General features: G+C 41.6%; 2 protein-coding genes across 4 annotated transcripts; one reads left to right on the top strand and one right to left on the bottom strand.

The window, feature by feature from the left end:
- The first annotated feature begins 310 nt into the window (after positions 1-310).
- Positions 311-11,189, top strand: l3mbtl2 (L3MBTL histone methyl-lysine binding protein 2). 3 transcript variants are annotated; one of them, XM_085283843.1, is made up of 18 exons: positions 311-434; positions 1,354-1,777; positions 1,860-1,965; positions 2,047-2,180; positions 4,202-4,277; positions 4,506-4,585; positions 4,898-5,015; positions 6,101-6,235; positions 7,331-7,419; positions 7,556-7,802; positions 8,200-8,267; positions 8,559-8,663; positions 9,216-9,363; positions 9,462-9,544; positions 9,669-9,903; positions 10,431-10,496; positions 10,589-10,723; positions 10,815-11,189. In XM_085283843.1, the coding sequence occupies exons 2-18, from the start codon at positions 1,424-1,426 to the stop codon at positions 11,108-11,110; spliced, it is 2,475 nt and encodes an 824-aa protein (XP_085139969.1). In that variant the 5' UTR covers positions 311-434; positions 1,354-1,423; the 3' UTR covers positions 11,111-11,189. The 3 variants fall into 3 exon arrangements, with proteins under 3 accessions (XP_085139969.1, XP_085139971.1, XP_085139972.1); XM_085283845.1 differs by lacking the exon at positions 10,431-10,496; XM_085283846.1 differs by lacking the exons at positions 311-434; positions 1,354-1,777; positions 1,860-1,965; positions 2,047-2,180 and adding an exon at positions 3,052-3,495.
- Positions 11,156-21,947, bottom strand: LOC146568086 (chondroadherin-like protein). Its single transcript, XM_085283847.1, has 11 exons — positions 21,272-21,947; positions 19,572-19,739; positions 18,972-19,166; positions 18,691-18,846; positions 18,429-18,574; positions 16,592-16,873; positions 16,279-16,489; positions 13,893-14,166; positions 13,405-13,817; positions 13,155-13,321; positions 11,156-12,922 (listed from the first exon to the last, which is right to left on the bottom strand). Exons 2-11 carry the CDS (start codon positions 19,737-19,739, stop codon positions 12,613-12,615), a joined length of 2,322 nt encoding a protein of 773 aa, XP_085139973.1. The 5' UTR covers positions 21,272-21,947; the 3' UTR covers positions 11,156-12,612.
- Positions 21,948-22,082: the final 135 nt, after the last annotated feature.

The following is a 22,082-nucleotide window of genomic DNA, read 5'->3' as shown; positions in this document are numbered from 1 at the left end:
CCCAGCAGCGGTTGCTTTAAGTAATCTAAATTACAAAACATATTTTACTTAATATTTGTTTGTATATTTTGCCTCATTATTGGTTATGTTTATTTATTTTTCTACACTGTGCAAAGGCCTAAGATTAATAATAATTGAATAGCAAGGTGTCCGCAAACTTCTTTTTCATAGACCGACAGAAGGCTATTTTTTTCCAGCAAACACCTGAATGCCTGTAAAATGACTTATTTGTGACTAGGAGAGCGACTTTTTTCCAATTGTCGTAAAAACATCAACTCCCAGAATTCCTTGCACACGCGTAAGTAGATGACGCTAAATGTGAGCGACCACATTACAGTACTGGGCAGCTATGAAGATACATTAACATTTGATACCAAAATCAGTTTGTACACCTAAGAGACATTTTACTGAGTGCCAGCAGTCACTAACCTCCTGTAAGTACACGTTTGAAGTCATGACGAGCAAAGTGCAGCTTCATAACTGCACACAAGTACTTTTAGCATTGTTATCACTTAGCTTTGGTGTACAGTAGTTACATTGTTTACGTTTTGACTGAACTTATGAAGCAGTCAGCTGTAACTGTGCTTTAACGGCGATATTAGAAATAATAATAACGATGACGAAAGGGCCGCCTTTTCAAGACAAACTTCTGTTTGTCATGTTTCACTGTCTTGTGTTTGTTAAACATTATGTCGACATTACAGATAAAATAAAGTGCGAAGCTTCCTGTCATTTTAATGTAGGTTTTTCAATGTAGAGAATATTATAATGAGGCAAATAGAGCCAATACACACTCTCCGGCCACTTTGTTAGGTACACCTTGCTAGTAGTGGGTTGGACCCTTTTTTGCCTTCAGAAGTGCCTTTATTCTTCATAATGCTGGAAACATTTATCAGAGATTTTGGTCCATATTGACATGATGGCGCCACAGTTACTGCAGGTTTGTGATTACGGAGGCCATTTGAGTACAGTGAACCCATTGTCATGTTCAAGAAACCAGTTTAAGGTGATTTGAGTTTTGTGACATGGTTTGTAATCCTGCTGGAAGCAGTGACCAAAGGATGTGTAAACTTTGTTCAGTGGGGTGGAAATGGTCAGCAGCAATATTTAGGTAGGTTGTGCCATCTTAGCGATGATCAGCATACCTTGGTTGCAAAATTTCCAGGTTATAGCACTCTGGGAATTTTTCTTTGACCCCTGGGGTCAGAGAAGAATTTTTACCTAGAGAACTGCTGCTCACTGGATATTTCGTCTTGTTTGGACCATTCTCGTAAACCCTAGAGATGGTTGTGTGTGAAAATTAGAAAGCCAACTGCCGGTTGGAAGATACAATTATTTCTTTTCTTTGCACAGCTCAGAGAACAAAACAGCACAACTGAGAAGAAGAAAGGATCCATGAAAGGCGCTCATGGTGTAAGCTCCGATGATGCCTTACCACTGCGTGGCTTATGGATGTGGAAAAACTACCGAAGATGGCGTAACCCTGTTTAAATTCCCCAAGGACCCTGAAGAGTTTCGGAAATGGGAGAAGCAGGTCCAGCGCACCCGCATGCAGTGGGTTGCCACACCCAATTCTTACCTTTGCAATGAGCATTTTGGCAAGGAGTACTTTGAACCCAGACTGGCAGCGGGGCCTCTGAAGCTGAGGCCGGGAGCTGCTCCTACAGTGTTTGTCCGTCCGCACTGTCCTTCCTGCAATGGCGCAGGCTGCGGTAGCTGCCTGCCTTCTATCCAACACAGGACCATTTCAGCTGAACCAAGAGAGCAAACCATTAGTGTGAGTAGCAATTATTTTGGACTGTTGGGGGGGCTTACACCTACTGTTTACAGGTGGGATGTTTGTTTTTTTTCCTTCATAGGCTGGATACAATGAAATGGCACCCAAAGAGCGTGAGGATGCTAATGAAAGAGGTAAAGAACGACATCTGACAGGAGGAGGGTTAAAGGTGCTAAACGAGCGACCAGGTGAGGTGCACCTGCACTATTAACAATGTTCATAATGTTTTACATTAAACAAAAACTTTTTTGATTGCTTTTTTTTCACAGTGGTTTGTGAGATGTGTGGAACAACCGGGAATATCAACAACTTCTATTCAAAGACTAAGCGCTTCTGCAGTACATCCTGCTCTCGTTCTTATTCATCAAACTCTAAGAAGTCATCCATTCTAGCACGTCTGCAGGTCAGAAAGAGTTTGACTTTTTCTAATGTATTTATTTATGTATTTTTGAACACTGGGGACCACCAGAAGGGCAGTTTGAATTAGCTGCCTTGCCTTATTCAATAATCCATTTTGGGAGTTTGACACAGTCAGTGTCACCGGATTGGGCAAAGAGATGTACTAGTTTTTCCATTCGTGAGTGTGTTGCTCAGCAGCTCAGACAGGTGTGGGATTATCTGAAATCCTGTAGTGAATCCATGAACGGCTTCAGCACGCTACTTTCAATGTCACAAATCTATGAATTATTGAAAATTACTGAAATCAATTGCAAAAAATTCACTCATTTTAAAAGCTGAAAGTATGAAATGTTTATTTTTTTATTTGGGATTTTGGCGCTATAGTTATCTAGATAGATTATCTGATCCCCTGCTGCATTTCCAAAGAAATGAATGGTCACACCATCCCCGCAGTCAAGCACTGAAGTGGATTTGTTGTGCTTTGGGCCTGGTTTTCTGCAAGGAATACAGGGCGACTTCACTGCATTGAGTCAGCAATGGATGGGGGCATGTACCGTAAGGTCTTGGATGTGAACCTCCTTCTCTCAGACAGAACACTGAAGATGGGTTTGCCAGCATGACAGTGACCCAAAAGACCCAGTGCTGACCGCGGTAGCACTCTGGAAGCTAATTGAAACTAAAGTGAAAAACAAAAACTCAAAGCGAAATAAAAACCATTCAGAAATATCTTGTACATCTTTACAGACCTGAGTAGATGCCTGCAAAGTATTAAATGTAATTTTAAGGCATTTTTCAGCAAATTTATTTCACCATAGTTAGTAATATTGAACACAAGGTGGCAGTATTTGCAAAAAAGGCTGTTTACCTGTGAGCGCTGCAGAAAAATAACAAGTAGAAGAAGAAGAAGACCGCGCTGGACTTAAATACCTCTGCGGGGACGTGTGAGCCTGTGTCCGTCTTTCCTAACTCGGTACAGACCTCTCTGTTTCCTAAAAACTGAAATGGTTCACAAGTGTTGCGTCGAGACCTGCTTATCCATAAAAAGGCCAAACATCGTCTTTCATCGGTTTCCACTTAGCGACCAGGAGAAGCTGAGACAATGGCTCTTTACCCTGAACATGGACCCAAGGACCCCCCGTTACGTCCTCGGCAAACTCTTCGTGTGCCAGAAGCATTTTCAGCCGGACGACTACTACGACGTGCAGAACCTACCGAGCCGCCGGGGCCGGCTTCTCAAGCCCACCGCCGTCCCCGCGCAGTTCACACATGCCCACTATTCAGAGGAAGACCACCCTACGAATATATGGCTGCAGAGACAGGTGAGGCAGGACATTTGTACTGAAACCCCACATGCCAGGGCTCTCAGCCCAGGCTTAAGGCCCTCGTTTCCGGACGTTGTTTTTCTTCTCTTGGCTCTGCAGAAGAAGATGCCACACCCACATATCGTTCAAACCTTCTGTTTGTAAAGGGCAACCAATCAGAGAAAAGTGGCTTTAAAGCAGTTGTTGTTAAGAAGAGAGGTTGTTTTGTTTTTTTTAGACAATGAATGTGCAAAGGCCCTAGAATAAGATAAATAAGGAATTCTTTAATTACCACTCTAGTGATGCCAAAGAATAAAAAATACAGAACTGGAAATGACCATTATGTCCCATTCAATGTGGTTTGACCTACCAAAAGCTGCTACATAGCCTTGTCTTCACTTTCATACTGACGAAGAGAAGGGTACCTGGAGAGCAGATCCTCTGTAAAGGCCTGTACGAAGTTTTGAGTTACAAAGGGTGATCTCAATATTCATTGGAATTCATGATCCATCCTTGTCCAAACCTCATGAAATTAATCTTTGCATAGTTTTGCTGACAGACAGCACCTCTGCGTGCCATTAGAGGCATAGTGTAGGCAGAGTGGTTTTTTTGGGTTTTTTTTATCTGATTGTGACTTATACCATGCTCTCTCACGGTTTATGCCAACTTTATGGATATAAGAGGCTCTGAGAAATATTTCTTTTCCCCCTCTTTGCTTCTTTAGGGAAAGCCCCCAACGAAAAAAGCTACTGTGCTGAATAAAGTGAACAAAGCTCCTCCAGCAGCCACCGGAGTTGATGGTAAAGTCACCGAGCACGCTTGTTTGCATGAAATAATTTTTTATTTTATTTTTTTTAACACAACCTGTTTAACCTGCTGCAATCGGCACATTTCATGTGATTTCCAATTTGGTGCCAATGAACCGACACAAGATGCAATATTGGCGACCACCTTCTGTTTACGAGGGGCAGCCAGTCAGAAAAAGGTGGCTTAAAGAGAATTATTTTCTGTCTCCTTCCATTGCGTAGCTGCTGTTGCTTCTTTCGACTGGACCGCATACTTGGAGAGAGAAACGTCTCTGGCTGCATCTGTCTCCTGCTTCAGACACGTGAGTCTGTTCTGCAGTTCTTACAAAGACTTACAGCTAAGAAATTATCGTCATAGCGACATATTGTTCTTAACCTTTGTGGAAACCTCGTTCTACCATCGATGTTAACAGTTAAGGGAACTGACTTAATAATCAAATAAAGGGAAACTCAAATGGCTTATTAGGATTATATTGCTGTTTTCATGCCGTCATCAGCAGAAGAAAACAATAGAAAATTGAGTTTCTCTTGAAAATGCTGGAAAATAAGATGGTAGTATATAAAAGCTTCACACAGATGATCCATAAGGAATTTTCTGGCTTCACCCCCTACAGGCTCCCCTTTGTGCCCAGTGGGATGACATCACCATGGGGATGAAAGTGGAGGTGCTGAACACGAATGCCATCCTCCCCAGTAAAGTCTACTGGATTGCTACAGTTATCCAGATTGCAGGTGTGTGCATCTTTCTGCCAACAGTTAACAGCCCAATGAACCACAAATCATTTTTATATATTAATGTTACATTTAGTTTCTTATTTTTCATTAGTGAATTTTATTTGTCTCTTGGCTAGACCCAAATCTTAATGCCTCTTGCAAAGCTTAAAACTTGGTTTGCTGTACTTCTCATGGTGCTGAATATAAAGTGCAGCATATTCATAACCAGAAGAAATTGTGCTATGAGACTGGAGACGATATCTGGAGCACTTAAAAATCTTAAAAAGAAATCTTTTGGTAGATTTTTGTAATACCAAATGTTGCACTGACCCGAGAGATCATCATCTTCTTTACAGCAGTAAATGTGTGAACCGCTTATGTTGTTGCACTCATATAGCGCACATTTCAGGTTTAACGCTGTGATAGCAGCTTACCTTTTTGCTCAGATGACTGAATCTATAATTTAAATCACTGTAGCATTTGTTCGGAGCTCTGCTCCAATGAGAATTGATCGTAAATGAACCCTTAATGTTATGAAATTTTGTGCAAGCTAAGAGAACACGTGATGAACCAGGCTTTGTTGAGGCATGTTGGGGTAAAGCTGCCAAACAGATCAGACTAGTGAATCTATTCATGCAGATTTTAAGTCTCAGTGACCATTGAAGTTTAGTTTTGTCTACAGATTTGTACCAAAGACCGGGAATAAATTGGTATCAATATGGTTTGTACCAGAGTGAAAAGTGCCTCAACAAATGGTGTTTGTATCTGTATTTGTCTAACATAGCTGTTCTCCTCTGATGAAACAGCCGGTGTCTGCAGAAAACATCTGACACTGGTGCGTCAGATGCATCCAAATGTGATATGCTATTTGTAAAAGTTGCATTAACGGGCTAAGTTGGGTCAGTTATTACTGCCAATTAGTTTGATCTTGGCGTGAGCTCGATTCTGTTTGGTTGTTCACTCATCTGTCTCATGAACTCATCCAGGTTAGCAGTTAGAATTTTTTGCCTGGAACAGTTCAGGATGTTAACTTCCACACAGTGAAATATATTTTGGTAAAGTAGCAACATTGGCAGGTAACTCTCGTCCTTTCTTGTCTGCAGGATACAAAGCCCTGTTGAGATACGAGGGCTTTGAGCATGACAGCAGCCATGATTTCTGGTGCAGCCTCGTTTCAGGAGAGCTAAACCCAATCGGATGGTGCGCAATGACCAGCAAGCTGCTGGTACCCCCACAAGGTTAGGATTCACATTCAGTTTGCTTTTAAAAATGGCGCCTATGCTCTGTTTGGTCCTAAATCAACTGCTTCATCCAGTATTGGTTGACCTTGGTGAAGGTGTTTTTGTTTATTCTTTAAATCCTCAAAAGAATAAGAGCAGGTGAGCGAGTTATCTGAAGTGATAATGTGAACTAGTGGTCGTTGACCAGACAAATGAATGCTGATCATCAGCTCTGTGATTAGAGAATATATGAATGACTCTAACAGACAAGAGCTTCTGTCTGAGTATTTTCACTGGTTCGATTTGCAGTTAAGGTGATATCGCAAAATCAAGACAACAAATAACTGATGCAGCAAATGGGCAGGAAATTAAATACAAAGGCAATTTTCTCAGTAAGAAGAAGAGAAGTCTTTGTAATGCACTTTTCTACTAGCAGATCAAAAGATAAATAAAATATAAAGTACAGATAAAATGGAAGAAAGACATGTTGCCTGTAGCTTAACAGATGTTAAAAGACAGAGAAATGTAAATGGAGGATGATATAAAACTTAGTAGAGGTAAAAGAGCAGCAGAAAACATCCTAAAAATCTAAAGTAATAAAAAGTGACAAATGTGTCATTTTCTGTTGTTAACAACTAGAAATTGATCTTATCTTTTATACGGTTTCAGGTTAAATGTGTTGTTTGTATGTCATACTTTTATATTTTTTATTTATACAGGTAGTCCCAATGTCACATTTACAAAAAGGACCTGTTTCTAACAAACATATTAAAATTACAACAATAAAAAACAGTAAAATAGCAATAAAATAACAAAAATAAAGATTCTTTAATGTGTACACAGTCATAGGAAAAAGTTCCCAGTGATGACTTCACAAGGTCATTTGTACTCTTTTAAAGTCTGCAAGTGAAATTAATTGAGAGAGCTATAAGTCCTGTGAGATGGAGCAGAAAAGGAGAATGCCTCTCCAAGTTTCATCACTGAAACTTTGTGTAATGAAGCCCTGAGACCACACACTATGACTAAAATGTTTATGTAACATGTAATATGAAAAATAAGAGGGGAATAAACCACAAAGAGACTTTTCTTGTTTGATGATTTGCGTGTCTGTAGATCTGAAGCAGGACATCCCAGACTGGAAGGAGTATCTGATGAAGAGGTTGGTGGGGGCCCAAACTCTGCCTGTTGATTTCTACCTGAAGGTACTGCCTGATGTTATGAATTGCCCTGTATGTCATAAAGAGTGTAATGGATTAAATGAAATAGAAGTCACTGAATTAAGCACATAATCAGCAACTTTCTGTCACTCTGCCGCCCTCCCGCTTTTCTTTGTTCCAGCTTGCAGAAAGCATGAAGAACTCTTTCAGGACGGGCATGCGCGTGGAGGTGGTGGACTCCAAATACGTGAGCCGGACACGCGTGGCCATCGTGGACTCCAACATCGGTGGCCGTGTACGCCTGGTGTACGCGGACCAAAGTGACACCCCTGAGAACATCATCTCAGACTTCTGGTGTCACATATGGAGTCCCCTCCTGCATCCGATAGGCTGGTCCAAAAAAGTGGGTCATGACATCAAAGCGCCTGGTAAGTATGAAAACGGGTTCTCCACTGGAGCTGAAGATGTGTGGTACAGAACAAAAACTTGCAAAAGGAAATTAACTTTGATGTAGGAAACCAAGCAGTCAGCAGTAAAAACAGGATTAATCAACTTTAAGGGGAAAGAAATATTTGGAGACACACTCGGACTTTAGAAAAGGATACTGGACCTCAGCGTAACACTAGCAGTGTGGATCATTTTATTTGTAATCACAGTGAAAGTTTTTATGACATGAAACTGCACAGATGTTGAACTAAATACATGATTTTAAAGATTTCTGTTTTCTGAAATGTAACATGTACTGTGCTGGTGATAGAAGATTACTTTGCTTTTTCCTCTTAGATTTGTTGTAGATTAAAATATGAAACCTTCTTATTTTTATAGCAAACAATCTGGAGTCTTCCAGTGGTCTGAGGGGCAATTCTGACAGTACGTTCATGCTCTTTAAAAAGGTAAGGAAGTATATGAACACTGACGTAAGTCATAGTCGAGTGTACTATAAGGTTAGCAGTAAATCTGCACTTGATTGTGGTGTAGTTTAGAAAATCATAGGATTCATTAAATGTATTTATTTTTTATTTCTCCATGTTTTACCCCCAAAGTCCAAAAGCTGCGGATTGTTTGAGTCAGAACTCAAAAATAGCTGAAGTAATCATCGTCGTTACTAAGCTTATGCTCATTTCAGTTCAAGTTTAAGCTTTACCTCTTCACTGTTTCACATGAATGTAATGTATTGTCCTCAGCTGAGGTTCACCTACATGGAGGGAACTTTCTTTGAAGAAGGAATGAAGCTGGAGGCCATTGACCCGCTCAACTTGGGAAGTATCTGTGTGGCCACAGTACACAAGGTGAGGTAGCTGTTGTTGACTTTGTTTATGTGTGTTTGTGATTCATCATCTGTCACCTAGGTTTGGTGTTTCCCAGAGATTTAGATGCCCTTGTAACTGTAACAGCTCATAAATGAGCTGATGGCAGGGGTATCTTCTGTAAACTCAGCAGTATAATCAGCTGCTTCTTTAGTGGGTCTCTCATCATGTGGATTAACTCCTTCATACGTGCACTGTGTTTATACAGCGCTTTGCATTTAATTATTAATCTTGCTTTCTTCCACAGCGTGTCTTCTTTCCTGATAGTTGGGGTTTTCTCTGTATTATTTTAGGGTCTTTACCATAAAATAGAAAGCGCCTTGATAGAGGACTGTTTGAATTGATTTCATCTTGGTCTGCAGCTGGTACTTCTTGCTGAAGCCTTGTTGTGCTCAGCATAGCATTACAAAAGCCAGTTCTCCACCCGCTGCAGGTTCTTGTTGGTGTGTTCCTCCACCTAACAGCTGGATTGTAGAGATCGTATCTCTACTGCTGGTTTTCCTCTCTCTGACTCTACTCCTCTTTTTTTCCCAGGTGCTGTTTGATGGGTACCTGATGGTGGGCATTGATGGCACCATATCAAACAATGGCTCAGACTGGTTTTGTTACCATGCTTCCTCTCACGCCATTCTTCCAATTAACTTCTGTAAAAAGAACAATATCCCTCTCACTGTACCCCCAGGTATGTTTTTTCTGTTTCTTAGTTTGCAGGTTAACTTGTCTGCTGGTGCTGAAATGCTTCACCATATATTTCCTGTCGCTTTATGCATTTCCTGGCAGGTTACGATGCTCAGACCTTCACCTGGGAAAAGTACCTAGAGGAGACCAAAGCAAAAGCTGCGCCCGTGAGACTGTTCAATGCTGTAAGATGTTGTAGGATGACCTTGCCATCACATGTTTTATAAGTTGAATTAATAGGACAGGATGGCTTCTTTTCAAATGTATCTATTGATGTAAAAACACTAATAAATATGACACTTCTTTCAGGACTACCCAGGTCACGGCTTCTCCCCCAACATGAAGCTGGAGGCCGTGGACCTGATGGAGCCACGGCTCCTGTGCGTCGCCACCGTGAAGCGCTGTGTCGGCCGCCTTCTCCTCATCCACTTTGACGGCTGGGAGGATGAGTTTGACCAGTGGGTTGACCACCAGTCTCCAGACATCTACCCAGTTGGCTGGTGTGAGCTCATGGGCTACCAGCTCCAGTCACCTCCTGGAGTCGGTAAATACAGCGGACTGTAACACTGTGTTTTGAATCAACATGTAGAGCACTGAAGTGATGTGGGTTAATGCAGGAGTACCGAGGCGTTCTGATTAAAGGGGATTAATGGCCAAGGTTTCAATAGATAAGGTCAGAGTATGATGAGGTAATCCCCATGAGCCAAAAGCTTGGCTTGAGACGCCTCTAAATGCTGCATTTCAGTTTTTTTCTCATCTTGGATCTGTGTGATGTCACACAGAAAGCACATATCCTCGACACATCTGCGCCAAAGCTATTTTGGGCTATGAATAACGCTAACTCCTCTAGTGGTGTACCACAACAATAGTCTGAAAATCTGGAAATTAGCGTAAAAGGCGCTCTTTAAGCGCATTTACACTTCAATTTTGATTATAAATACAGCAACAGTTCACTACACTCACTAAGCTCCAGCCTTAAACTGTCACAGACAGAAGTGACTGGTTGATGAGTGATGCATAGATGTTTCTGAGTGTGAAACAAAGTGACTGGTGTTTCATTCTGTTTTCTAGCTGACTTAATTGAAAAGCAGCTGGTGCGGAACAAGAAATGCCGGCGCTTTTCTTTCGGGAGAAAGAGTAGGTTTTATTCAGAAAAGTATATGTAGTCTTGTATCGGTAATGTCTTACTTGACACATGAGAATGATCTCCTTTTCTTTGCTTTTTGTAGAAAAGAAGCACACAAAAAAGAGGCTTTCACAGGACCAAGCTCAAGACGGTGCTGATCAACACACCGAAAGTCCTCAAAGCACTCCTCCAAAAGTGCCACTCATCCAGCCCAAGACTGAGCCAGAGGAGCAGGAGAGTAAGAGACAATTCTCAAATGAGTCACTTTTTCCTCATTTGCATGCTAGTTGCCCATTTTGGTAAATTTGCTGACTTACTTGTCTTAATAGTCGTTGCAGTGAAGGTGAAAGTGGAGGAAATGGAAACGGAGACCCCCATTAGGCCACCGGACAACTTTCAGCAAGACTCTGTGTGCATAATCAAACAAGAAGAGGGAGGGCAAAGCAGCTTGGATAATGTAGAACAGGAGAAGACGGAGCAAAGTAAAACTAAAGACGTGGCCGAAGACGATGCATCACTTGAAGACCGGTGTACCGGTGATAGCAACACTGATCAGAGTGAAAATGAAAGAATGGACAAAGAGGAGTTGAGCCAAGAAGACGACAGTACCATGGATGAATCATAGAGAATAAAAGAACCAATATAGCTGAATCACTCCAATGAAAAAAGAATTAAACAAATAAATAAAAAGACTTTATCAAAAAGATTTTGACTCTGAAAGTTTTCCTGGGTTGTAATGAAGTTTTTTTTTTAATGTTTTATATCCAGATAGATCCTTTTGTAAATATACAGTCAATTGCAGTATTTTTAAATATATATTATCTAAATGTGATTTGATTTTCAACTTTGAGTATGTTGTGAGCCTACAGTGGAGGTTAACTACCCTCAACTGCAGGCTCGGTAAAGCAATGCTTTATTCTTTTTTTTTTTCTTATTTTCCATCATACATGTACTATTAAATATAAAAGGCCAAAACAACAATCGGGTACATTCCTAAAAACAATGTCTTTACTGGCCACCTCAGCAACACCGAAAGATACCTGAAGGAGAATTGGAGAATTCTTTCACTGGTTAGGAAAAACTACTTCATAACATCTAACCTAGCCAAGAATCCTTCTACCATCAACAGATATCCTCACGAATAAAAATACAAAATGCTGTCCAAATAATTTGTCAAAAGCAAGAACAGATTAGACCAGGGGTGGGGAACTCGAGGGCCGATGTCCTGCAGGTTTTAGACCTCACCCTGGGTCAACACACCTGAATCAAATAATTAGTTCATGACCAGGCCTCTGGAGAACTTCAAGACACATTGAGGAGGTAATTTAGCCATTTGAATCAGCTGTCTTGGATCAAGGATACATCTAAAACCTGCAGGACACCGGCTTTCAAGGCCTGGAGTTTGACACCCCTGGATTAGACTGCTGGAGAAGAGTGCATATGCATAATATGACAGATTAACTTGTACCAGAATGATAGGAAGGGAAGAGTATGGAGAATTAGAGAAATAGCTCATGATCTGAAGAATACATCCTGTGTCAAACATGATGGAGGCAGTGTGATGGTATGGGCATGAACGTGGCTGCCAGTGGAAACCAGGCAGCGGTCGCTTGTGTTTATTGATGACGTGACCACTGACAGAAGTAGGAGAATGATATGTGGAGTATACAGGCCCATACTCTGTTCAGAATCAGCCAAATGCTACATATATTCATCCAAGTACTAAAAACAATCCTTATATTAAAAATGATGTTAGTTTGTCCAGTTAATTTTTACAATTTTAACATAAACTCCTTAAATCAAAGTTTAAATCTTAATTGCTTGATTGAAAATGTACTGTGGCAAAACTACTAGTACTGTGCAAATACCTGACTGTAGCACTTTTAAGGTGATAAAAGTTAAAGCCCAACATGATATAGCTTACTAATCCAACCGTACAAAGAATTTATACTGTTGTTCAACATTGTGCTAAGACAGCAAGAATGATTAGTGCAGCTGGGACCGTTCAGTTCAGTGTTTAACCTCAAAACTTTGGTTCTGCGCTGTGCTGATGTTTGCATTGAAGCCCTGACTTTAAAACATCAGCACAGAACGCCAGAATGGATGCAACGCCGAAAGGCGGGAGTTTCAGGGCATGCTGCGTCTCTTTGTGCTTTCAGCAGCTTTCTTTGCTGCACCCTGTTTTGTGTTTGGACTCCCTCGAATTTTGGATTTGACCTTGAGCATCTTGACCTGCCGATGGCCGCTGAGGTGCATCGGTTTGGGTTTGGTTGCCTTGGGGGCCTTTGCTGGCTTTGAGGTGACAGCAGGGGCAGAGGGAAGACTCTCTCCACCAGGACAGGCTTTGAACCCGTGGACATCCTTGACCCTCCGACCCCGCAATTCAGGTGGATTGGCACAGGTGGCTCGCACCTTCAGGTTAACTTTCTCAATCCACCTAGATAAAAAGAAAAGATCCAAATTAGTTACTATTGTTAGTTATTTAATGTTATTGAGCCAAACGGTATAATATGTGAACCTTAAAGCTAATCTTAACAGACAAAGATGCGTCTTTGGAAATGGTTTTGTTCCCATAATGACCAACATTCACACATTTTCGCATACTAGAATCTCTCACCGTCCAAACCCCAGTCCTATTTAACTACATTATTGACTTGCAGCTGTCTTACATGCGCAGTGGCAGTAGGGGGCAGTCACACATTAGAGGATTGTCAGCGAGATTGATGACCTCCAAAGCGGTGAGTGGGTGGAAGTCAGGGACCTCCTCCAGCTGGTTGCCCTCCAAGAAAAGACTCCTCAACCCAGGACCCAGTCCTGCCAGGGCGCTCTGCGACATCTGCAGCAAAAGCAATCACATCGGTTTGAAAAAAATCTACATTACATATGAAAACGTTTGTAGAGTGCACAAAGCCCGCTCACCTTCTCCAGTCCCATGTTATTGAGGTACAGCTCTTTAAGTGACCTCCCCAGAGGTTTGAAAGCATTCGATCCGATCCAACGAATTGAATTTCTGGACAGCCTGAGGTCTCGGAGATTCCCAGCCTTGCTCAGTGCCTCAGTGGGCACCTCCTTGAGCTTATTCCCTCCCAGGTGAAGCATGTCCAAGTCATTTGCCTGGTAAAGAGCCCTGGGCGACACATGCACAATGGCATTCCCGGTGAGATAGAGAGCTCTCAAACCCTCAGCCCCCGTCATGATACCTGGCTCCAGCTTAGTGATGGAGTTGTTCTCCAGATGAAGTGCAAGCAGACTGGGCACCAGTTTGAAGACACCTTTGGGGAAACTGGTAAAGCGGTTCTTTTCCAAATGGAGGTAAGTCAGCTTAGGGAGACCTTAAAGAAAAAAAGCAAGTGAGTTTGGATCTTGTCTGACCATCTACTCTAAATGTAGCGTTGCCAGTGAAAGACCTTTGAAGGCATCTGGGCTCAGGGAGGTAAGCTCATTCTCAGACAGGTACAGGTATATCAGTCCCTTCATCCCATTGAAAGCCCCTCCCTCTACATCCACAATTTTGCAGCGCTGCAGGTGCAAGGACACAACCTGGGTGACACCGGGGAAGCTGTTGCTGGGAATGTAGTGGAAGTTGTTGCCACGCAGGTCCAGGAGACGTGTGCTGGCAGAGAAACCGCGAGGCACTTTAGTGTGACCACGGTTCTCACATGAAGAGTGGTGTGTCTCTGCCTGTAGACAGGTAGGTAAAGGAAATTTAGAGCTCACCAGCACTTCAACCTTGCACGTCCCTCTCCTGACGCTATGAAAGTGTGTTTGTATGAAACTGTCCAGCTTCTTAAATTAATATAAAAAGATTAACTACAATCAGAACAGTAACTTGGATTTTAAAAGTGTTGTTTCTTTACTCCTGATCAAATACGAAACTCTTAAGAGTTAGAAGGACCGATTCATTCTGATGTGTGTTAAATTTGAAGCTTCAGCCAGCAAAGAACCATCTTAGCTTAAATTAATAGCCAAAGTAAAATTTTATTTTATTTTCACTTGCTACACACGAAGCAAACATGATTGGGGGAAAGAAAAGGGAGAAAGAAAGAGAGGTAGGGGAAGAGGAACGGTGATAAAGGGCAAAAAACAAAAACCAACAAAACAAACAGACAAAAAAATACATATTTCAATCACCTGGATCACCTGTTGAGAAAGAAAAAAGAGAAAACAAGCAAAAAAAAAAAGAGAGCAATATAATAAACAACATCATCGCGATAAACTAACAGTAAATAACAGTAAATACTAAATATTGAATATTATTGTGCAGCACATAAGATCGACCGTGCACAGTGTGATTTGAGGTAGGAGCCAAAAAGGGTGTAGTTTGTGTGTGTGAGCACCCGTGAAGGACAAAGAACACACCAGACAGGTCAGGGATAAAGTTAGTGAGAAATTTAAAGCAGGCTTAGGCTACAAAAAGATTTCCCAAGCCTTGAACATCCCACGGAGCACTGTTCAAGCGATCATTCAGAAATGGAAGGAGTATGGCACAACTGTAAACCTACAAGGCCGTCCACCTAAACTCACAGGCCGAACAAGGAGAGCGCTGATCAGAAATGCAGCCAAGAGGCCCATGGTGACTCTGGACGAGCTGCAGAGATCTACAGCTCAGGTGGGGGAATCTGTCCATAGGACAACTATTAGTGGTGCACTGCACAAAGTTGGTCTTTATGGAAGAGTGGCAAGAAGAAAGGCATTGTTAACAGAAAACCAGAAGAAGTCCCGTTTGCAGTTTGCCACAAGCCATGTGGGGGACACAGCAAACATGTGGAAGAAGGTGCTCTGGTCAGATGAGACCAAAATGAAACTTTTTGGCCAAAATGCAAAACACTATGTGTGGCAGAAAACTAACACTGCACATCACTCTGAACACACCATCCGCCCTGTCAAATATGGTGGTGGCAGCATCATGCTCTGGGGCTGCTTCTCTTCAGCAGGGACAGGGAAGCTGGTCAGAGTTGATGGGAAGATGGATGGAGCCAAATACAGGGCGATCTTGGAAGAAAACCTCTTGGATTCTGCAAAAGACTTGAGACTGGGGCGGAGGTTCACCTTCCAGCAGGACAACAACCCTAAACATAAAAAGATCTGAAAACTGCTGTTCACAAACGCTGTCCATCTAATCTGACTGAGCTGGAGCTGTTTTGCAAAGAATGGGCAAGAATTTCAGTCTCTAGATGTGCAAAGCTGGTAGAGACAGACCCTAAAAGACTGGCAGCTGTAATTGCAGCAAAAGGTGGTTCTACAAAGTATTGACTCAGGGGGCTGAATAATTATGCACACCCCACTTTTCAGTTATTTATTTGTAAAAAATGTTTGGAATCATGTATGATTTTCGTTCCACTTCTCACGTGTGCACCACTTTGTGTTGGTCTTTCACGTGGAATTCCAATAAAACTGATTCATGTTTGTGGCTGTAATGTGACAAAATGTGGAAAAGTTCGAGGAGGCCGAATACTTTTGCAAGCCACTGTATATCTCCCCCACCTGCAGAGTGAGTTCATGGAGAGAGGAGACCTCCTTCAAAAAGCCCTTTTTCAATCAATGAACTTGAGGGCTGTTAACTGGTAGACTAAAAACACAAACATGGGGGAAAAAGGCAAATCAAACGCTAGTTTTACAGACTTAAAGGTGGCATTGATTTTCTAACCTAAGCAAGAATCCAGCATATTTCTCAATGTGTTCAACTACATCCTACTATCATTGGCAAATGCAGGTAAAGAGGTTAAAGTCAGCTTGGAAAATATGGTAGGCATTAAATGAAATATAAATATACAAAAAAGTAGTGACACTCACCTCACAGACACAGTTGGCAGGACACTTGACCTTGTTCGGTTCTTCAGTGGGTCGTGGCATGATCCTGGCTGCTTCTTCCTCTTTTATGATGTCTTCCTGACTCTGGCATCTCAGCTCAGAAGGGTGGACAGCATCCAGGCTGTCACCTGAAAGATGGGATGGCCCTCCACAAGTTCCCATCAGCTTCACTTTGTTATAGATAGCCCACTCTCTGCAGAATAGGGGGGAAAAAAGAAAAGAAGAACAAAGTGCTGATCACTTCCCTGAGGTTTCCTGAAGCTGTCAGGACAAGAGCAACAAAAACCCGCCGTACCTGAGTGGACGCAGGTAACAGTTGCAGAGGATTGGATTTCCGGCCAGGTTTAGACGGGACAGCTTTGGCGAGCCTTCGGCGAAGGGCTGGATGACACGCAGCTGGTTATTGCTGATGTCCAGGTGGATGAGGTTGGGGGATTTTGAAACAGCTGTGTTCACCAGGTCCTGCAGGGACATGTGGTCCAGGAAGAGGTGGGTCAGCTTGGGCATGGACACAGCCTCCTCCCCCAGGTACGTCATGGGGTTGTAGCTGAGATCGAGACGAGTCACCTCAGGCAGCCTGGATGCAGAAAAGAACAAGGCAGGAATAAGAACAATGATTATTACTCTTATTACTCTTTGTCAACACAGACATCAGGTGTCTGAGTTTAACAAATTACTTTCTGTCCATTGTGTTGAAGTTTGGTCAGACAAGGGACTATACTGTCTGTGAGAGAGGGATTTGACAAAACATGGAATCCCTTTTGTTCTTTCTACTGATTAATATCACACAACTCATCACTTTATTTAAAACCTAGGGATTTTCTATTTTCTTCTCTATCTAGAAATAGGAGAGCCTAATTAAAAAAAAACTTAAATTGCAATATCAACCAGCTTAACTTATAAATGTTAATAGATAGCACATAAATGATGGATAGACGCTGTTATACTGAAGAGTGAACCCACTAGGCTTCACCTTTGAGGCCTAACAACCTTAAATCTGCATCCTTTGTAATGGCCAGCAGGGGGAGACTCTACATATCTCTCCCTAAAAACGCTTTCCTAATGAGTCAACGGTCTGCACTGCAGAAGATAATATTAATTTATACATAATGGTCAAACAGTTAAAGAAACAAAACAAAACAAACAAATTAAAATAACTTAGTAAAAGTAACTGATAAATTAATGGCTACTGGTATGGATAAGCAGCTTAACGTTCTGTAAACATGATGTCATTAACAGAACAGCAAAAACATAACAGGTAATCAGTTGAACTTGTTATCTAAAGCAAAGGAATTGACTACTTTATTGATCCAAAGCTTAAACCTAACAAACAGTAACCTTCAGGGAACGTTTCCCAAAAAGGCCCTAAAAGTTACAATTTGGAGGCGGGTCCAAGAATGTCTGCTCAAGGCGGTGCATAACTATTAGCTTACCATTTTAAAAGAAGTAAGTTAATTGTTATGTACAACTGAAACAGTTAGCTAACACAAATCAAGGAATGGGAGTTCATTAGAACTCACGAACACAGAATCTGTTGAAGAGTGAAGGAAAGCGCTTTTTTGACTCTGACAAGACTATCGGGGAACATTGGATAAAGAATGGGATCCATTGCTTTAGGGTGTGGCCACCTTGTGACTGACAACTCATGCGGTGTCCTAAGTTTTTCAGTCAGTTCAACCTATTGATCATCACATCCAGTAGAAACAAACCTACGTTGCAATGCCTAAAATATCAAATGTTGAAGCCCACTGTGATTCACAGTGGCTATGTCCATCTTTAATGTACAGTCTTTGACAGTGGTTTTCAAAGTGTGGGGTGGAGTCTTTGGAGACCTTGCCAATTCTATTCTCTATTTTTTTAAGTGATACAAATTGGACTCTTTTAATTATTCGTAATCAATGATTAAAAAAGAAAGAGATGTGACATTTTTTCAGCTTCAGAAGTCGAGAATGCCAGAAGAAGCTTTCTTAAGCTTTTTCTCTAGTACGTGTAAAGCAACCAGCGGGCCTGTACTTTGCTGTTAATTATGATGTCATAATTGTCACATTGGATTTTAGTTTTTCTCTAGATTTACACCCAGTGTGAGATTCCTGTTTAGCTCCAATGCTGAGCGATGGTGCCTCTCACTTCACCTGGTCATGGTCTCAGTGGGGAAAAACTGTAACTCGTTGTGATCCAGGCTGAGACGAGTTAGTGTGAACAGTCCGGCAAAGGCTTCAGTATCCAGGTAGTTTAGAAAGTTGTAACTAAGACGAAGCCACTTGATATTCTGCAGGCCCTGAAAGCAAAGGAAGCTGGCATTTTATTTAAGGCTCCAACAAGACGTGCATCTCTGTAAAATATTTGAAATTTTCCATTTCGAAGTATTTTGTACACACGGTTTAGTGTGAGTACCTGGAATGCCATATTAGGGATGTAAACCAGCTGATTGTGTGAGAGGGAGAGCAGGTTGAGGGAGCCCAGCTGAGAGAACGCTCCAGGCTGGATCTCTTCCACACGATTACGGTCAATAATAAGCTGCTTTAGTGAGGACAGACCGTCAAATGACTCCTAGAATCATAAAAAAACAAAGGACTGCACTGAGAATGGTTGGGTAGACTTCTTGAAGTTAATTTTAGTTTTTAAAAACCACTGAAAATGATCATGGGATATATGTGGTTTAAGTCTAAGAATACCTGGTAGAGGATGTCAATGTTGTTGTTGGCAAGGTTGAGGAAGACCAGGCGACCGAGGCCACGGAACGCCCCCTCCTTCACCTTGTGGATGTTACAGCGCTGCAGCGACAGGTGAGTCAGGTAGGGGGTGTGCCTGAAAGCCCCAGTGGGGAGTTCCTGTATGTCATTACCTCGAAGGTCCAGTTTCACTGTTATCTATGAGGAAAACAGATTATATATTAGAGGATAATAATAAGTATTTAAAAGGTACCACAGCTTTGGAAGTTTAGCCGAAGCCTTATCATTCTTTAACAGGGGTATTAAAATTTGTATTTCCCTGGAAATAAACACCTCTTCAACAGAGAATTGTTTAAACAGCCCCATTTTTGTGGATTGTTTAAACACCACAGCTTACCTGAGTATTGTTGCTAATCATTTCCATCTAGACTTCTTAGATGTGCAGCAGACAAATGTGCAGCAGCTGTGTGATGCTATCATCCTAATATGAACCAAAATCTGTGAGGAATGTTTTAGGACCTTGTTGAATCTGAGCGGATACGACCTGGTGCTAGCAAGGTGTACCTAACAAACTGACCAGTAAGTGTATATGTTTATAGATACCTCATCAACAGCAGGAGGAACCTGGGTCAGGTTCTTGTTGACACAGGTCACAGTGAGTTGGATTTGGTCGCAGAAACACTCCTGTGGGCATTTTGCTGCTTGGACTGCAGGGACGCAGAGGACCAGCGAGCTGATCAGCAGAATCCAAAAGGTAACGGGAAGGTCCATCTGTAGGGAAAACCCTGATTCACTCTTTTAGTTTGGCCACATAACATGTCAAACTGCAATGCTAAATGTTTAAGGTGCACGTACGCCAACAAATTACCGCTGATTCGTTTTTTTTATTTTTAGCGGCGATGTACCGTAATAGAAAATTTATTCATGCATACAGCTTTCCAGTTTTCTGTTCATGTTGGCAGCTTCAACATTAATTTATATGCATTTGGATAAAAAAATGTATTAATGTAGTAATATATCAGTTACAGGGGCAACTTCTTTTAGAGGTATTTTGTTTTGTTTTTTACACTTGCTACTTTAAACACATTTTTATTGACAGATTTGCATCAACGTGTTATTGATGCAAGAGATGTCATTGTAATAGATTCTCATTAAACCAAGAATAAGTCTTTTAACCTGCAAAAAGGTTGGAAACTGTCCTTGGTTAGAATCATAAGGAATGTCGTTCTCAGAGGAAGTTTTAAAAAAATGTTATTATCACTGAATTCGGACACCGTAAGAAAAAGCTGTGTGTCATTCAGTTATTTTTCCCTTTCCAAAGCTGAAGGTAGTTTAAAAAAATCCTTCTGCACTTTTGGGGATTAATGCCATTTGGTCAGATTGGTCTGCCGTAGTCTTCACTGGAATGCCTTAAAACCACATTCCCATGTTGGATCAACAGTGCTGATCCACAGGAACGGACATGAAAAGCTTCAGAGCTCCACACTCTACAGTTTGGACTCTGGAAATGTGGACACGTGCAGTATGCTATGGCTAATTTTTTCTGTTAAAACTGTGACCTCAAAGAAACCATTGACCGCACAACACAAACGGCAAATACATGAACTTATTTGCTATGTGCACTTGAAGTCAATGATAAGATTGGTATAAAAGGTTGAAAATACTTGGTGTCATCTCAAGCAGCAGGGAAACGAAGCTGTACCACACGTTTAAAAAGAATTAAACTGCTAGTTTCATAGTTATTCACGCCATATTATTTTCGAGTGCCCACCTGAACAGAAAGAGGCCCAGAAACTAGAGAGGAAGGAATTTCCTCAGTTCAGGCTGTTTGTCTTCGTTCCCCCGGGATCAACAGGTCCAAACCGCGGAGGAGCAGCCGCACCGGCCGTGCACAAAGGCGCAGTGTCTTTCTCTGCCGCGGCTGTGCCAAAATGCGTTTCCCCTGAAAATACACGCCTGTCCACCGGGCAGTGCGACATAGCAGGCACTGTACAGCCCCGAGACACTGATTTAGCCTAAACTACGATCATTACAAAAAATCTGAATATGATTTGTGTAGATATCAGGTTACATTTGTTCAAGTTAAGTGCTTATTACAAAAAAATACTAAAGTTCGTTATTAAAAGACGATGCTTTCCTTTTTGACGCAAAACAAAATGCAGGACTAAATACCTGAGCATCGGGTATCAACCGTTCCGGCCTGTTTAAGTGTTGCCCGGACACCATTACAATCGTTTGAATGTGTGTAATACTTTTAAATCCGGACATTCAATGATAAGAAACCCCTTTACGCACAAACTCACCGTGGCGGTTCCGTCCAGCTGCAGAGCGCTACTGGTCCCTCAGTCACGAACTCCGCCGCTCTTCCCCTGCTTGTCGCCCCATCCAAAACAAACTCCGTCTATCCCCTTCTTTCACGTCTGCTCCTTGGCTACCTCCACCTCCAACCCCACTGCTGCAGTCTGCTCACTGCGCCTCAGAGTTTATTAAAGGACTAGTTCAACATAAAGTCATATAAGAAACTGCAAATAAAAGTGATTCTGGTCCCTGATCATGATGATCCTGCAGTATGGGTTGGTCCCTATGAGCAGCACAATCACAGCTGTGAGTAAACAAACTCTCCCTAACGTTGCTCTTATTTCCCTTTAAAGAATTTATTCAAATACATTTAAAAAAACACAACACCATTTTATTTATTTTACTTATAGATTATAATAATGTTTGCATCACAACTTCTGTCTCAGCACTCCTGAACCAGGTTTTCACAAAAAATCAGTAGTTGTATCAACGTCTGCCACACCGGTGGGATCTCTTCTACAAATTTCCCAGTTTATTTCAGAAACACTAATGATAATTAAACCGAGATTAAAAGCATGTTTCTGAAATAAATTCAGTTTTTTGTCTTTTTTTTTTTTTAGTAAATTTAAACTCAATTACTTACTAAATGTAGGATGTTCACTTCACTTCAAGTTACAGTCATTAATCATTTTAAACACATTTGTGCTTTTTAGCAGCTTTCTTTGCTGCACCCTGCTTTGTGTTTGGACTCCCACAAATTTTGGATTTGGCCTTGATGACCGTTGAGGTCAATCGGTTTGGGTTTGGTTGCTTTGG

Source organism: Mchenga conophoros, linkage group LG8 (genome assembly GCF_057382185.1).
Source record: "Mchenga conophoros isolate Kocher_MC1m ecotype Shallow Benthic linkage group LG8, M_conophoros_male_GT1.1, whole genome shotgun sequence".
NCBI classification, from domain to species: Eukaryota; Metazoa; Chordata; class Actinopteri; order Cichliformes; family Cichlidae; genus Mchenga; species Mchenga conophoros.
Note: the sequence above shows the minus strand (reverse complement) of the source record. Positions and strands in the feature narration are given on the sequence as shown.